The 17,620-nt window shown below is 41.6% G+C and overlaps 1 protein-coding gene across 24 annotated transcripts in view; it reads left to right on the top strand.

Annotated features, from left to right (window-relative positions):
* The window catches only part of ADARB1 (adenosine deaminase RNA specific B1), a 139,445-nt gene that overhangs the window by 117,483 nt on the left and 4,342 nt on the right, over positions 1 to 17,620 (top strand). For 11 of the 24 annotated variants that reach the window (XM_028845245.2, XM_028845244.2, XM_077995451.1 and 8 more), the window contains 2 exons: positions 15,769 to 15,947; positions 16,941 to 17,507. In XM_028845245.2, coding sequence (XP_028701078.1) covers positions 15,769 to 15,947; positions 16,941 to 17,120 — 359 coding nt within the window. In that variant the 3' untranslated portion in view covers positions 17,121 to 17,507. Of the gene's footprint in view, positions 1 to 15,768; positions 15,948 to 16,940; positions 17,508 to 17,620 lie in introns of those variants that run through there. The other 13 variants (XM_077995448.1, XM_077995446.1, XM_077995455.1 and 10 more) reach the window with 4 other exon arrangements.

Genomic DNA, 17,620 nt, shown 5'->3' with positions numbered 1-17,620 from the left:
TGAAACGTTAAACAAGGCTGCTTGATGGGGGTAGGGTCCTCATGAACAGCTTGCATTTCAGTATCTCTGGGAGGACAGCACAGGTACCCGACGGGGCTGGCAGCAGGCCCAGGTGTGTGGCGGGAAGGAGGCAGGTGCCTGCGAAGCTGCTGTCCATCCAAGACCATTCAACATCATGGGCAGGAAGAGCAAGGCAAGCTGGTTTAATGAGGCCCTGGCTGAAGTGAGAGAGAAGGAACATCACTGTGAGAGTGTGTGAGAGTGAGTGTGTGTGCATAAGTGCGTGTGTGTGAGTGCGTGTGTGTTTATGTGCGTGTGTGTGCTTGTGAATGCGTGAGTGTGTGTGTGTGCCTGTGTGCGCGTGTGTGAGAGTGGGTGTGTGTGTGGGTGGGGGTGTGTGTGAATGTGTGTGTGTATGCATATTCTCCAGGTAAGAGCGGTCATCGGGGTTGTGGGAAAGAGGTGTTGGTAATGTCAGTTTCCTCCTTGCCCTGGTTTCTAGGAGGAGTGAACGTGCCATGAGTCATTGTAAAAGAGAACGACCACCAAGCTTGGTTCCAAGTACAGAATCATTGTTTTCAGCTGACAGTTTTTCTTTCCATTTTACTTTCTGTTTTCCTCCCCTTTACTTTTGCTGGACTGATTAAATTGTCTTTCCCCTTTCTTCCCACTGGTGATTTGGAAGTTCTAAACCTTATTTCCATTCTGACCAGTGGTTACCCCAATTTTTAAAAATAAATATATTTAAATCACTTTGAAAAAATGTTGGCATCAAGAATTAATATTTGTAAAGATCCAAACTTGGGAAAAGGTGAAATATTGGGCTCATTTTTATTCCACACTCTTCCCATCCTCGTCTTCCTAGATTCTGATGACATCATCTTGAGTTTTGGAAACTCATTTAATACTGTGCTTTTTCTTTAAAAGCCTTTCTTAGTAAGTCACATGATCAACTACTGTTGGGATGAAAATGTAAGGGCTCCTGGTTTCTCTCCTGACCAGTTTTCTGTAGCCGTTGCCCCTGCCCTTAACTCCACATCCAGATTTATTTTTCACTCTGCTGGAATACATCCTTAATTGGGGTGACAAGGTGATTTCTTGGTTGGCTGTTTTTGTTTGATTTTTGGAGAAAAGGCCTGTGTGCTGCCCTGGATCTTGACTTTACCTGGCCCTCGTCTGTGCGCCAGGTGGACTGGGCACTGCGGATGTCTGGGCTTCGTCCTTCCCCCCAGGACACGTCAAGACCTCCATGGTCACCCTTTGTCACAGAGCCAGTTTGAGTTTCCTTTCTAGAAGGTACCCCCTTGTTTTCTCTCTGGTAGCATTAAATTTATCTATCTTCCTTAAAATTCAGAAATTTCAACAGATTAAGCCTAGGTGTGTGGCTAGTTTGTTGGGATTTCTTTCCTACTTACTACCCTGAACCCTCTGATCTCGATTGTTGACTCTTCACTTCCGAGAAATGTCCTTCTGTGTTGTCACTTCTGCTAGAAGCATCTTCTCTGCCCTCTCTGTTGTCCCTGAAAGTGCTGCTGAGCAGAAGTCACAGTCCTGCAGCCGGTGTCTCTTCTCTCATCTGATGTGCTTTTTTGACTGCACTGCATTCTAAGAGAATGCCTGACTTCTCTGTCACCATCTCAGGAGTGAACTGTTTTCCCTGCAGAGCAGGCTCCCCAGGAGCTCATGCCTGGCCCACTTCCCTGCACCACGGCTGCCACACGGCTCCCTCTCTTGCTCTGGTTCTCCTTTCTGGGAGAGTGACTCCATGTGGGGCTCCTCATCTCTGTTGGGTTTTCAGTGGCTGCATTTAGGGTTCCTCATGTCTGTTGGGTGTTCAGTTCTCCTTTTGCATACTGGGAGAACAACTTTCTAGTGATTGGAACTGTCTAGAAAAGAGTTTCCTAAAAGGAATTAAGCTCCCCTGACTGGAAGTGTTCAGGTTGGAATTGGATGGAGATTGTTGTTATGGACATGGTGACGGGTTCTGGCTGAAAGGATTAACCCACATGACCTCCAAGTGTCTTCTAAACTCGAGATCCTACGGAGTGCAGTGTGCTTGTTTTTAAATTCTCTGTGTGGATGACTGTAATGGTACAGTACAGTTACCTATTGTATCAATGACACCTTTGAAGGTTTTTAAAAATAATGATTGTTATGCTTCACTGACTGCCATCCTCCGGCCATTTCCCAGGCGTGCATGTGCTCAAGTCGGGAGCCAGATTCTTACATACGTCCCTGAGTCCACGCCGCAGCCCTGTGGGCCGGGCCCGCCGTCACCCTTCACAGTGGAAGCAGCCGCAACTGGCAAACACCACAGGACTTGCAGCTCACAGCCGTGTTCCACTGTCCATAGGACAAGTACTGCTTGAACCCACATCCGATCTTTCACCACCCCAAGGCTTGCCTCCTATGGAGGACAGAGAGGGCACAAGAGTGCCTTGGGGCTCCCCCGGGAGCTGCTTCAGGAAAAGGAGGAGCTGGCAGGATCTCTGTGAGCCTCTCAGCCCCACTCCACCTGCTGCTCACCTTCATCCACATCCAGTTAGCATCTCCTGCCCATGCAACTCTCTGGACATGAGCCCACCTCACTCAGGACCACAGCTCTGGGGCTCCTTCCACAGCTGGTGTTTTAAAATCCTGTGATCTCCTTTGAGAAAGGAGTGTTATTTGGCCAGAGGTCCTCTGTGTAAAGCCCTTGGCACCTGGCTGGGGTTAGTGGACAACCAAGACAAGGCATGTCCGAGCTGGCAGAGGAAGCCTGAGAGCAGCCCTGGGGAATGGGCTGGAAGGGTCAGGAGAACCCAGCCATCTTGCTCTGTATAGATTCTCATGGATTGTGTTCATTTCTCTGTCAGCTCAAAGGACTGCCCTTCTTAAGACAATCACAATGAAAGGCTCAAAGGTTCTCTGCTCTCAGCTTAAATGGCAGGTTGGTTTTGGACCTAGAGGGGCTCAGAGGCTCCCCCCTGTGTTGCGTGGCCTGTATCATCCTCACTGCGGGAGTGCTGTGCAGAGTTTTCCTTACACTTTAACTCATGCCCAGGTCTTGACTATTTCTTATTTGCAGAATAGAGGCCGCTTTCTGTCAAGATTGTAAGTACACATTTTCCTTGACCCACTAATAAATGTCTAATAGTTTCTATAACATGAACCCATAATAACCCTAAAATATCTATTGTTAATCATTATGTATATCATTCATCTTTGATTACCCTACTATATGAGGAACCTATTGGAAAATACCTTTAGGGTAGAAATAAGAAAAAACATCAATGCCAGCTCTTCTGAGTTTTTTAATTGTAGCAGTTATTAGACCAATTCACAGTTTCTCTGTATTTTTGCTTTAAAAGCTCTGATTCAGCACCCTTAATTTACAACAACAGAGGGATTCTCATTACCAGCCAAGTTGTTCTTGCTTTTATTGGTTTCTGCACCACGGCCTGGGATTAACTCATTACCCTAGTTCCCTCTTTGCAGCCCGGAAAGATAAGCATCTCACTGGTGTCAGCCCTCACACTGCATTGGCCTCAGGGACTCGTAGAAGGATACGCTTATGACCATTTAGGGGCTTTCTGCCCCAGAAAAAGCATATGGTTAGTATTGGAAGCATGGGCTATTTTCTTTTTGCCTTATTTCCTCCATTTTTGTTTCAAGGTGGGACTTGATTTAACTTAAAATATAAAAAATGTTTTGTACTATTAGGATCTTACACTTTTTGTTAATTAATCATTTAGTGAAAAATATTGTCATTCTAAGGTTTAAGTATCATTCAACAGTAATCCTTTATTTTGATGAGAAGTAATGGAATTGCCAAGGAAGATAATATAAGCATTATCCATTTGTTTATGAAAGATTCAATTCCATTATGGTCAGAGATTCCCCAACAGTTTAACTGGATACCTACTCTTCTAGCCATTCCCCCGCGAAAGAAATCCTTCCTGATTCTGTCTGCTTGAAGCGTGTGGCCTTGAACATGCTCCTGGGGCTGCTGCCTCTACAGAGTGACAGCTCAGGGACCTGCAGGAACTCAGAACATGCAGGCAGATGCTGGAAGTAGGGCGGGTGTGCTGGTAACAGCCACCGAAGACCTCAGTTCCACTGGCAAAACTGTGCCACAGGAGAAACCTGAGCGTGTGCTAAAAACCACCCCAGCAGCAATCAGTAAATGCAGGAACAGTGACCTCAGGAAGACATGAGGCTCCTACCAGTGCCTGTGATGAGGCCAGCCCAGCCCTGTGTGTGGTTAGGGCACACCTGACTGACCACCCCAACAACCAGGGAAGGACGGTGCTGGAGCTCTGAGTTCTTGGGATGAGGACATGGTCTTGGCTGATTGTTTTCCTTCAGACCTTCTGCAGAATTGAATGCACATCAAAGAAACAAGCAGAAGAAACCATGCCAGCTGCTTGTATTAAATAAAAATATTTTACTTACAAACTTGGATTATCAAACTTATGAGGAAAATAAACAACACAAAAGAGAAAGATCTATATTAGAAAATAGAACAACTGAGAGAAAGCAGAAACAATTTAGAAAACAGAAGAGAAATAAGTAATGATAAACCTTATTTGTATGTTACTTAGTAAGTGCTGAAATCTAATATTAATTTGGAGGTCTAGAAAGTATTCCATTTTTTTCAGTGTACATTGGGCATGGTTCTAGGTTTTGGGATTTTGCAGTAAACAGGACAAACAAAACCTCTTCCTTATGGAGCTTTTGCTCTGATGAGGGCAGGGGGACGGTGAGGTCAAATAAATCTCAGGTAACTTGGAACAGAAAGGCAGAATTATGAGAAAAACCTTCAGAGATGTGGAAAGTTATTCAGAAGGCCCAATGTTTGTTTAATAGCATTTCAAAAATAGGAAGTAGGGAGGAGGAAACAACAGAAGAAAATTCCTCAGTACAGAGGAAAACACAAGTATTGGAATTAAGTGGACGCACTGAATACCGAGCAGGGTTAATGAGAAAAGTCCATGCCCAGTATATCCCGTTGGAGTTTCAGAACACCAAGGACAAAGAGAAGATCCTAAAAGCTTCTAAGTCAGCTGCAATACATTAGAGATTTATATAATCCTTACCAGGACACCGGAAGTCAGAACAGAGTGATGAGATGACTTTCTGGTTCTAAAGAGAAAATACTTTTATTGTGGAATTTCCTACCCAATCAAGCATTGGGACAAAGTGGTAATTTTTAGATAGTCAAGGATTCAGAGGACATATGCTTTTGGAGAAAACAAAATGACTTGAGGATACTCTAGCAAAACGAAAAAGACATCTAAGAAAGAGAAAACTTGAATTTAAGAAAGAATACCTTATAAATCCAAAGTACAATTGAAAAGGATAATTCAGCAGCAAGCCTGAAAAGTAACTTCCAAATTAAAAGAGAGATTCATATTAAACAACACTAAAAAGAATGTTTTTAGAAGAAGGTGAATTTATTTTAATGAATAGCCTAACTGAGAAGCTGAATGCTCTGAATGGTAGGGTGAAAGCAAACACTTCTTTTGTGGACAAAAAAAAAAGGAAAGGAGAGTGGAAGCTCCAGGAAACATAAAAAAGCTATTCAGGAAAGGAATGGCTTAGACATGAAGCAAATGAAACTAAGGCATGATTTTGAACAATTCTTGAGAGACAGAACAAAGAGACTCCAGTATAAGTTTGTGCTTGGAGGGGTGTACTGAGGAGCACAGGCTTGGTGGTGGTGTCCTGTTTCTCCTGCAAAGTCTGTCACTTTTAAAATGTTAAAATAAAAAAGCAAAAACTTTTCTAATTATTAGATCAGACAAGAAACCAGAACTTAAACTACTGACTACTTAGAATACACATATCAAAAATGGTGAATTGGAGCCCCACTTACCCTTAGGAGATCATGGCCTTCGATGAATAGAAAAAAAATAATTAAGCCTTTCTTTTCCAAAATTGGGAGGGAAAGCAACAACAAAGCTAAAGAGGAAATAAAGGAAGAAGGAAGGAAATAGAAGTGAGAAGGAGAGAGGGGAGGAGGAAGGAAATGAATAATATAGGAAAGAAGAAAAAAGATTAAAATTAGTAAAACTGGCCAGGCATGGTGGCTCACACCTGTAATCCCAGCACTTTGAGGGGCTGAGGGAGGCAGATAACCCGAGGTCAGGATTTCGAGACCAGCCTGGCCAATATGGTGAAACCCCATCTCTACTAAAAATACAAAAAAATTAGCTGGGCATGGTGGTGGGCGCCTGTAATCCCAGCTACTCAGGAGACTGAGGCAGGAGAATTGCTTGAACCCAGGAGGCGGAGGTTGCAGTGAGCCAAGATGATGCCACTGCACTTCAGCCTGAGTGACAGAGCAAGACTCCATCTTTTTAAAAAAAAAAAAATAGTAAAACTAAGAGTCATCGACTTCAAAGAACAATCAAACAGATCTACCACTGCCAGGGCTATCTAATTAATATCGGATAAAAGTAACCAAGTGGAAATTGAGGGCTACCCACAGATGGGGAGGAGGGTACAGTCCCACTCCTTATTGCAGTTTCCCTCTCCAGGAGGTCAACCAAGGTTGGAAAATACTATAGTACTTAGAGCACATTCACATAACTTTTACTACAGTATATTCTTATAATTGTTCTATTTTATTATTATTGTTGTCAATCTCTTACTCCTATTTATAAATTAAACTGTATCATAGGTATGTATGTAGAGAAAGAAAACATAGTTATATAGGATTTGGTCCTATCTGTGGTTTCAGGCATTCAGTGGGGGTCCTGGAATTATCAAGATTTCAAAAGAATTCTTTGTTCATCTCTGATACTTATAAATTTGAAACTGTCAACAACAACAAAGAAAGAATAAGAAAATGTAAATTATCAAAGTTAACCCAAAAAGAAATACAATATATAGCAAAGGAAGTTTCCAGGGAAGACATTGAAAAGGTTGTCCACAAATTACCTTCCAGCAAATTCCCAGATGGTTTAATCTATCAAAGAACATGTAATTCTGCCTCTCCATAAACTTTCCAGGCCATGGAAAACAGCAATTGACCTAATCCCAATACCAAAACTGGACAAAATGCAAATAAAAACCACAGAATTACCTATGACTATAGATGCAAGACTCCTAAATGAAATACTATAAAATCAAATTTAGCAATATGCCCAGGAACCTAAGTATAGTTTCATTTTATACCTGTTAGTATAGTTTATCCATGAGAAGGTTATCAGAAAGGATCCATAACATCTCAGTGCTTTACGGAAGTCAGCATGTGTTCATTAATATGTATCCTCACCATGCATATGTGTGTATACACTAAAAGAGTATGCATTAAAATGGCAAAGCTCATCTAGGAAGGAAGGATTGTTTTGGGAGGGTTTAAGATTCTTTAGAGTCTTTAAGAATTACTCAGCCAGGCATGGTGGCTCATGCCTATAATTCTAGTGCTCTTCTGCAGCTGAGATGGGAGGATCACTTGAGGCCAGGAGACCATCCTGGGCAACATAGCAAGACCCCATGTGTAAAAAAGCAAACAAACAAAAAAACTAGCTGGGTGTGGTGGCATGAGCCTGTAGAGGTGGGAGGATTGCTTGAGCCCAGGAGTTCAAGATTGTAGTAAGCTATGATTGTGCCACTGCCTACCAGCCTGGATGACAGAGCAAGAACCTTTTTCTTAAAAAAAAAAAGTGGAAAGACTCATGAAGGATTTTTTGTTGCTTTTTTTTTTTTTAAGACAGTGGCCAGGGTCCTGCCCAAAACCTACCCAGTCAGAATCTCAGAGGTGGGATTCAGTGTGCTTATTGTTTAAAGCTTCATATCTGATTCTACTGAACATACCTGCTTAAGAACCACAAAATTATAGTGGCTGTCTCTGGGTTTTATAGCGTTAATTTTCTTTTCTAAGGTTTGTGTAAATTTTTGGAACTGTCTGCAGTGAGCAAATGTTTTTTTTTTAATGAGAACAATTTTTTTTTTAATTTTTGAATTATCTTTCATGTCTTTTCACAACTTTATTGAGGTATAATTGGCATATGATAAACTGCATATTTAAAGTATACAATTCGATACATTTTGGCCTATGTTTAGGTCTGTGCAATCATCACCACAATAAAGATAATGAATATACTTATCCACTTCAAAATTGTCTTAGCACTCCTTCGTAATCCCTCCCTCTCCTGCATCCCCTCCCCATCCCCAAGGTGTACCGTCTGTCTATACAGATGAGTTTGCATTCTCTGGGATTTTACATAAACGGCATCATAAGGTTTGCACCATTTGTGTCTAGCTTCTTTCACTCAGCTTAATCATTTTGAGATTGATCTATGTTGTTGAGTTTATCCATAGTTCATTCCTTTTCATTGCTAAGTAGCATTGCACTGTGTGAATAAACCACAATTTGTTTTTATCCCTTGAAATATTGATGGACATTTAGGTTGTCTCCAGTCTTTTAATATTATTACAAAGCTGCTGAGAACATTTCTGTATGAATCTTTGGGCGCTTACTTCCATTTCTCTTTAGTAGATACCTAGGAGTGGAATGGCTGAATCATAAGATAGGTGTATGTGGAACTTTTTAGAAAACTATTAACCTGTTTTCCAAAATGGTTGTACTATTTTTACATTACCACCACTAGTGTACGAGAGTTGTAGTTCTGTCACTGATATGCCAGAATGTAGTACTTGCGGTCGTTTTAGACATATTAGCAGGTGTCTAGTGATATTCCCTCATGGTTTTAATTTGCATTGCTCTGATGACTAATGAAGTTGAATGCCCTTTCACATGCTGATTTGCCATCCCTGTGCCTTCCTCAATAAACTGTTCAAAACTTGTGCACATTTTTACTGAGTTGTTTAACATCTTATTACTGTTTTGAGAGTTATTTCTATTTTCTAGCTACAGATCCTTTATCAGATGTATGATTTGAAAAAATGTTTTCTCCCAGTCAGTGGCTTGTCTTTTAATTTTCTTCATAGTGTCTTACACAAACCACATAATTTTAATTTTGACAAAATCTAATTTATAAAAATTTATTTGATGGATCATGCTTTTGATATTATATCTAAGAAATATTTAAGTCAGTGCTACAAAGATATCTTCTTATATTGTATTCTTAGAAATTTTACAGTTGCAGTTTTTACATTTAAGACTATATTTCACCTGAGTTCATGTTTGTGTAGGGTATGAAGTATGAACTGAAGTTCATTTTTTTGGCATGTAAGATATCCAATTGATTTAGCACCATTTAGCAAAAAGTTCCTGGTTTCTTCATGGTATTGCCTTTGCGCCCTTGTCAAAAATCAGCTGGCATGTGTATATACATGTGGGTCTATTTCTGGACTCTGTTGTTTGCCTTTCATCTGTTTGTCTAAAAGCCAGTGTTACATTGTCATGATTACTATAGTTTTATTATAAGTTTTGAGGTCAGGTAGAGTTAGTCTTCCAACTTTGTACTTTTTCAAAGTTGTTTTGGCTGCTTAGGTCCTTTTTGTATTTCCGTAAAAATTTTATAATCCACTCATCAATTCTACATCCTTATTGCACTGGTTGGGACCTCCAGTACAGTGTTGAGTAGAAGTAATGAGAGCAGACATCCTTCTCTTACATGTCATCTTCGGGGAACACATTCAGTCTTTCACCATTAGGTATGATGTTGGCTGTAGGGTTTTTTATTGTTGTTTTTTGTTTTAGAGACAAGGTCTCACTCTTTCACCCAGGCTGGAGTGCGGTAACGTGATCATAGCTCATTGTAACCTGAAATTCCTGGGCTCAAGTGATCCTCCTGTCTCAGCCTCCTGAGTAGCTGGGACTACAGGTGCGTACCACCATGCCTGGTTCATTTTAAATTTTTTATAGAGACAGTGTCTTCCTGTGTTGCCCAGATTGGTCTGGAACTCCTGGCCTCAAGCAACCTGCCTGCCTCAGCCTCCCAGAGGGCTGGGACTATGGGAATGACCCACCATATCTGGCTGCTGTAGGTTTTTTACAGATGCCTTTATCAGGTTAAGGACATTTTTTTTCTATTTATAGCTTACTAAGCGTTTTTAATCAAGAACGTGTGTTGGATTTTGTCAGATGTTTTTTTCCTGCTCTTAGATGACTATTTTCATTGCAGTGACTTGGGCCTATAGTCTCAGCTACTTGGGAACTAAGGCAGGAGAATCACTTGAGCCCAGGAGTTTGAGGCCATCCTGGGCAATGTAGTGAGACTCCATCTGAAACAACAACAAAAAATGAGATGAGCATTTAGTTCATTTTTCAGTTTGCTAATGGTGACGTTAAAAAAAATTAAACCGCCGGGCGCGGTGGCTCAAGCCTGTAATCCCAGCACTTTGGGAGGCCGAGACGGGCGGATCACAAGGTCAGGAGATGGAGACCATCCTGGCGAACCCGGTGAAACCCCGTCTCTACTTAAAAATACAAAAAAACTAGCCGGGCGAGGTGGCGGGCGCCTGTAGTCCCAGCTACTCGGGAGGCTGAGGCAGGAGAATGGCGTGAACCCAGGAGGCGGAGCTTGCAGTGAGCTGAGATCCGGCCACTGCACTCCAGCCTGGGTGACAGAGCGAGACCCCGTCTCAAAAAAAAAAAAAAATTAAACCAACCTTGCATCCTGGGATAACCATTATGGTTATTATGTGCTATTCTTTTTCTATATTGTTGGATTCGGTTTGCTAACATTTCATTTAGAATTTTTGTATTTATATTTGTAGGGATATTGGTCTATCATTTTAGTTTAATGTCTTTGTTAGGTATAAAATGAGTTGGGGTACATTTTTTTCTCTTCAGTTTTCTGAAAGAGTTCGTTTGGATTTGGTATTATTTCCTTAAATATATGGTAAAATTCACCAGCGAAGCCATTGGGCCTGAAGTTTGCTTTGTGAGAAAATATCTAACTACAATTTATTTTTCTATAATAGATTTAGGGCTATTCATGTTATCTGTTTTTATCTTTTTTCTTGAGTAAGCCTCAGTAATTTGTCTTTCAGGGAATTTGTCCATTTCATCTAATTTGTCTTAATATATTGGCATTAAAGTATTCAGAATATTCCTTTTAATATTTGTGATATCTCTAATGATATCATCTTATCCCTTATATTGATGATTTGTATCTTCTCTTGTCTTTTTTCGGATCAGTCTAGCTAGAAGTTTATCAATTCTGTTTATCATCTCTCAGTGCCAACTTTTAGGTTCAGTGATTTTTGTCTTTTGTTTTATATTTCAATAATTTTTCCTCTGATTTTAATTATTTCTTTTTTTTCTGCTTATGTGGTGTTTCAATTGCCCATCTTTTTGTAGTTTTTTAAGGTGCTAGCTGAAGTCCTTGTTTGAAGACCCTTTTTACTGCTTTTGTAGCATTTAAAAATTATGATACGTTATGTTTTCATTTTCACTTATATTGAAATACTTTGTCCCTTGGGTTATTTAGAAGTCTGCTATTTAGTTTCAAAATACTAGGGATTTTACAGAGATCTTTCTGTTGTTGGTTTTTTAGTTTTATTTAATGACTTCAGTCCTTTGAAATTTGTTTAGACTTGGTTTTATGGACCAGAATATGATCTATCTTTGTAAGTGTCCCACAAAACTTGAAAGAATGTGAATCTGCCACTTTGGGGTAGAGTGATCTATAAATGTTAATTAGGCTAAGTTGTTTGATTATATTATTTGTTTTCTTTTATATTCTTATCAATCTTCTACTTGGTCTATCAGTTATTGAGAGGCAGGATTGAAAAATCTCTTAGTTATAATTATACATTGTTTATTTCTTCCCCTTTTTTAGAGTTTTTACTTCCTGTATTTTGTAGCTCTGTGATTAGATGCATAAAAATTTAGGATTGTTGATTTCTCTTAATAAACTGACCTCCTTTACTATTATACGATGACGCTCTTTATTTCTGGTAACAGTATTTGTTCTGAAATTTGCTTTGAGATTAATATAACCTCTTCGACTTTCTTTTGATTAGTGTTAGCACAGTGTATCTTCTATCCCTTTAAAGTACTTTATATTAAAAATATGTTTCTTATAGGCATATTTTTATGTATGGTTATATATTTGGATCTTGACCATGGACAACCTCTGCCTTTTCACTGAGGTACTTGAAGCATTTACATTTATTGTGATTATTTATATTATTAGGTTTACATTTCATCTTGCTACTTATTTTCTGTGTGTTTCGTATGTTCTTTGTTCACTTTTTCCTCATTTTCTTACTGCTTTTGCCTTAACTGGGTATGTTTGATGATTCCATTTTGACTCCTTCTTGACTTTTGAGCTGTAACTTTTGTTAATTTGGTGGTGGTTTTAGGGCTTATAGGATGCATTCTTAACTTACCACAGTCTACCTTCAAGTGAGATTATACTACTTCACATATAGTAAAAGAACCTTACAACAGGATACTTCCGTTTTTCCATTCCCAACCTTTGTGGTATTGTTTTCAGACACTTTTGCATATGTTTAAAAAAATCCACATTACATTATTATTATTTTCATCTTAATAATTATCTTTTAAAGGAATTTAAATAATAAGAAAAAAACCCCTTGTATATGTATCCACATAGCTATCATTTCCAGGGCTCTTCATTCCTTTATATAGATCTGGATTTCCATTTTGGTATCATTTTTTCTTCTGGCTGGAGGACTTCCTTTTACATTCCTTGTAGCACGAGTCTGATGGTGATGAATTATTTCAGCTTTGGTATGTCTGGGAAAGTATTTTGCTTTCATTTTGAAGGATATTTTGCTGTACAAATATATTTCTGCTGGAATGGCAGGGTCCTTTTCTCCTTTAAGTACTTTAAAGACAGTGCTTCCCTAACTTCTTGTTTGCATTGTTTCCAGTAAGAAATGTGTTGTTATCTTTATTCCTCTGTGTGTGTTTTTCTCTGGGTTTGCTTAAGATTTTCTCTTAATACTGGTGCTGAACAATTTGTTCCGTTGTGCTTTGGTATAGTTTTATTCATGTTTCTTGTGCTTGGGATTCATTGAAATTCTTTAATCCATGGGTTTGTTGGTTTCATGAAATTTGGAAGTTTTTTATTCATCTTTCTTCAGATATATTTTCTGTTCCCCCTTCTCCCTCCTCACCTTCATGAAATCTAATTACGCATATTTCACCCTACCTAAACCTGCCCCATATCACTGATTTTCTCTTCTTTTTTTCTCTCTTTTCTCTCTTTGTGTTTCATTTTTGATAGTTTCTGTTACTGTGTCTTTAAGTTCACTAATCTTTTCTTCTGCGGTTTCTATTCTGTGGTTAGTCCCATCAAGTGTATTTTTTATCTAATACATTGTAGTTTTCATCTCTAGAAGTTTGGCTTAGGCCTTTTTATATCTTTATGTCTGTATCTTCTGTATGTGAATGTCAGGCACTTTTTCCTCTGATTCTCTCAGGAGGCTGTTTCCCAGCCTTGAGTAACATGCATACTCTGATCAGAGATCCACAGGATATTCAAGGACACCCTCTGCGTATCTCCAGGGCTCACTCTTTCTCTGCTTATCTCTTCCTTCTGGTGCTCTGTCTTATGAAATCTGGCTGACTTGGTTTCCCTTGACTCTCAGTTCAGCGGATCTGCTACACTCTGCCGGTTCCTTACTCTGAACAGTAAACTGTTCTGGCAGTAAACTGTCATCTGGATTTTAATATCTCTCCAAGGCAGGGATAAATGGTCATTGAAAGCAAGTGAGCATGGTGACGGGGTGGAGGTGGCCTCACAGGACATGAAGTGAGTTGTACTGAGTCATCTGAGAGTGCAGTGTGCTGCTTCTGGCCAGTGGGCTTGACAGTTCAGTGTCTGGGTTCAGAATATGAGTCTGCCCATGTTCTAAGCATGTTCTAAAGATTCATATCCTAAACTAGTTTTGATTTTGGTGGCCTGTGACATCTATGTGATATGAATTATCAAGCTCAATATATAAATGGAGATACATGTATTCAATTCCCAGTTATACAAGTATCTTTTCAAAAACTTTCAACCCTGCAAAATTAGCCTGTGATTAGTTAAGATGAGACAGTTTAAACACAGCAAGAAAACAAGTACAAGGGTACTTCAAAAAGTTCATAAAGTTAAAAGATAAAAATTTTTTAAAAGATATAAACTTTATTTCTCAACATAAGCTCTATCAAATTCCAGACATTTTTGTAAGCGCTGATCCTAACCATTTAGATTGTCCCTAAAGAACTAAATGGTGGCTGGGCGCGGTGGCTCATGCCTGTAATCCCAACACTTTGGGAGGCCGAGGTGGGAGGATCATGAGGTCAGGACCATCCTGGCCAACATGGTGAAACCCCATCTCTACTAAAAATACAAAAACTAGCTGGGTACGGTGGCATGTGCCTGTAGTCCCAGCTACTTGGGAGATAGGGGCAGGAGAATCTCTCGAACCCAGGAGGCGGAGGTTGCAGTGAGCCGAGATTGCACCACTGCGCTCCAGCCTGGTGACAAGAGTGAGACCCCGTCTCAAAAAGAAAAACAGAGCTGAGTGTCCTGAGAATTTAACCATGTCAATGCAGACTTTCTTACATTATTAACTGAAGAAAAATTCCTCAAGGGGTACCCTAAAGGGTGCCCTACATTCCTTAATTCCTTAATTCCTAAAATTAAGGAATTTTTGAGATTAGGAAACAAAAAGAAGTCAGAAGGAGCCAAATGAGGTGGATTTGCAACCACCACAAAGTGGATGGCTCATGATTTCCTGTCGAAACCCTCACACAGTCGCCCTTGCTTGATGAGAGGAATGGACAGGCGCTTTGTCATGATGGTCTCTGGCGAAGCTTCCCCAGGGGTTTTTCTGCTAAAGCTTTGGCTCACTTTCTCGAAACACTGTCATCATAAGCAGATGTTGTCGTCCTTTGGCCTCCATGTGAACCCGACAAGCAAAACGCCTTGAGCATCCCAAAAATGCTGCCATGGCCTGTGCTTTGGCCAGTCAGCCTGTGCTCTGACTGGGCCCCTTCCACCTCTTGGCAGCCTTTTTTGAGGGGGGATTATGCATTTTCTTCAGGATTGTCTTTGTAAAAGCTATTTTAATCTCCTGTTTGATGTTTGTTCTTGCTTCAGTTTTGGCCGAAGTCATGTAACTCTGATAGGAGCTCTTTTCAAACAGATGTCTTCATCTTCTCAGTGCCTCAAACTAGATCCTATTCAGACATGTGTCAGCAAGTTAGTACAAGTTTATTTTGGTGCCAAACAATTTTGAAATCCGTGAAGTTTTTTCATAATACGCATTTTCTATGAACTTTTTCAAGACTCTTGTGAACCATTTCAAGACACTTGTTAAGAATTAGGGTTTCCTATTGCATCATGGATGTCACACATGCAAAGCCAGTGACCTGAACATGCCTGGCCTCTCAGTGGCAGGGGAGCATGTGCAGGCATGAGTGCCAGAGGTGGGTGACACAGGAGCAGCCCCCACATGCACGACCTCGTAGGACCCTGCATTAGTCTCAGAAGTGGCTCCATCCATCCACGCTCAGGCAGCACCAGAGTGAGAAAAGACACACTTGTCAGGAAGTCTCATGATTCCAGGTTTCTGTCAACCTTCTGCCCACCTGCCCTGTCAGACAAGTGCATACCCATGGGTCAGTTCGGCTTTCTCAGCACTGCTTCTGTTCTGGTGGCACTGGAAGAGTGTGAGGCCACTGCCATGGCAGATGCACACTCAAGTCTGCGTATGTTCCTCAGCAGGCAGAATTCCTCCACCACGCACTTCTGTGGCCATGTCTGAGCACAGTGTGCCACCCCTGGCTGCTCCCTCCCTGGGGGTGAATGCGGGCTTCACACCGCCTTCCTGTGCCTTCCGTTTCAGGCATCAGCAATGCAGAAGCACGGCAGCCAGGGAAGGCCCCCAACTTCAGCGTCAACTGGACGGTAGGCGACTCCGCTATTGAGGTCATCAACGCCACGACGGGGAAGGATGAGCTGGGCCGCGCGTCCCGCCTGTGTAAGCACGCGTTGTACTGTCGCTGGATGCGTGTGCACGGCAAGGTACTGAGGCGCCCTCACCGTGATGCGCCGGCTCCACCTCCCTAATAGCTTGTCTGTCCTCACACCTACTGCTCCTTAAATTGTTTCATCATGTCATCATGCACAGCTTCCTAAATCGATCATTTGGAAACCTTTTGTTCCTTCAGATTGTTTTAGCTTAGAAGTGTGGCCATGTCCCTGAAACCTTAATGCCATCTCAAAGGCAGCTCTTTTCCTCCCTTCTGCAGTAACACCCACTGCCAGGCCACTGTGTGTGGTGGAAACATGTCTTACTCTCAGATATTGAAAGTCATTATGCCAGTCTCCCTGCTGTCCCCTCCTTCTCAGCAACACAAAAATTGCCTGGATTCTGATAACCCTCCATGAGAGTTTTTAAACCTTTTGAATTAGCTGTGGGGCCCTTTTTTCCCCAGAATGAAACCTTATATAGTAAGTCAGGATATTACTAGTTTGTATTTATTCTTCAATCAAGTAGATAGCATCTATTTATTCTGAGACCAGCATTGTGCACTGGCATGGGAGGTATAGCCAGAAGTGACAGTGCCCAGGAGGGTCCTGTTCACACAGGGGCAGCACCCAGGCCAGCTGCCGCAAGGCCACAGTCCACACAGAAAGGAGCTACCGGTCACACGAGGGAAGGCCTCCGAGGTCATCAGGGTGATAACACACACGTAACATCAGTGGTGCTTCTTATAGTTAAAAATGAAACTTGAATCAGTTATTGGTGGTTTCCCAGAAGCACGTCTTCAGAACTCGGGGGTCTGTAGCTGCCTGTTTGACTAGCAAGACTGGAACTGGGCGATAACTCAGGCCTCAGGAGGTGCGGCACCTTGTTCTGTGTGGAGCCGTGCCCTTGGCAGAAGGCGCCTTCCTCTGGGTTGCTTCACCCCAGAAGCCAATGCAGTTCTAAAGGCCATGTTTTGGCATCTTATTAGGTGTTATTTTCATCTGTTACAGCGTCAACAGTTGCATTTGTTTTCTATCCCTTCACAGGTTCCCTCCCACTTACTACGCTCCAAGATTACCAAGCCCAACATGTACCATGAGTCCAAGCTGGCGGCAAAGGAGTACCAGGCCGCCAAGGCGCGTCTGTTCACAGCCTTCATCAAGGCGGGGCTGGGGGCCTGGGTGGAGAAGCCCACTGAGCAGGACCAGTTCTCACTCACGCCCTGACCCGGGCAGACATGATGGGGGGTGCAGGGGGCTGTGGGCATCCAGCGTCGTCCTCCAGAACCTCACATCTGAACTGGGGGCAGGTGCATACCTTGGGGAAGGAGTTGGGGGACACAGGGGACCACTAGGTGTCCACAGTTGTCCCCAGCATCTCACATCAGACCTGGGGCAGGTGCGCAGTGTGGGGAGGGGATGGGGTGTGTCGGGGCCCAGCATCGCCGCCTGGCATCTCTCTGCCGCAGCATTTCCCCTTCTGAACCGTCCAGTGACTGCTTTCAATCTCGGTTTACGTTTAGAAATTGAGTTCTACTGAGTAGGGCTTCCTTAAGTTTAGGAAAATAGAAATTACTTTGTGTGAAATTCTTGAATAAATAATTTATTCAGAGCTAGGAATGTGGTTTATAAAATAAGTAATTATGTCAGGTCACTTTTATGCCACATTATTTTAATTGCAAGAAAAGCATCTATATATGGAGGAGGGTGGGAAAATAGAGGTAGGA

The sequence above is a fragment of the Macaca mulatta genome, chromosome 3 (genome assembly GCF_049350105.2).
Source record: "Macaca mulatta isolate MMU2019108-1 chromosome 3, T2T-MMU8v2.0, whole genome shotgun sequence".
Lineage (NCBI taxonomy): Eukaryota > Metazoa > Chordata > Mammalia > Primates > Cercopithecidae > Macaca > Macaca mulatta.
The sequence above is the reverse complement of the archived record's forward strand: the minus strand, read 5'-3'. Positions and strand labels throughout refer to the sequence as shown.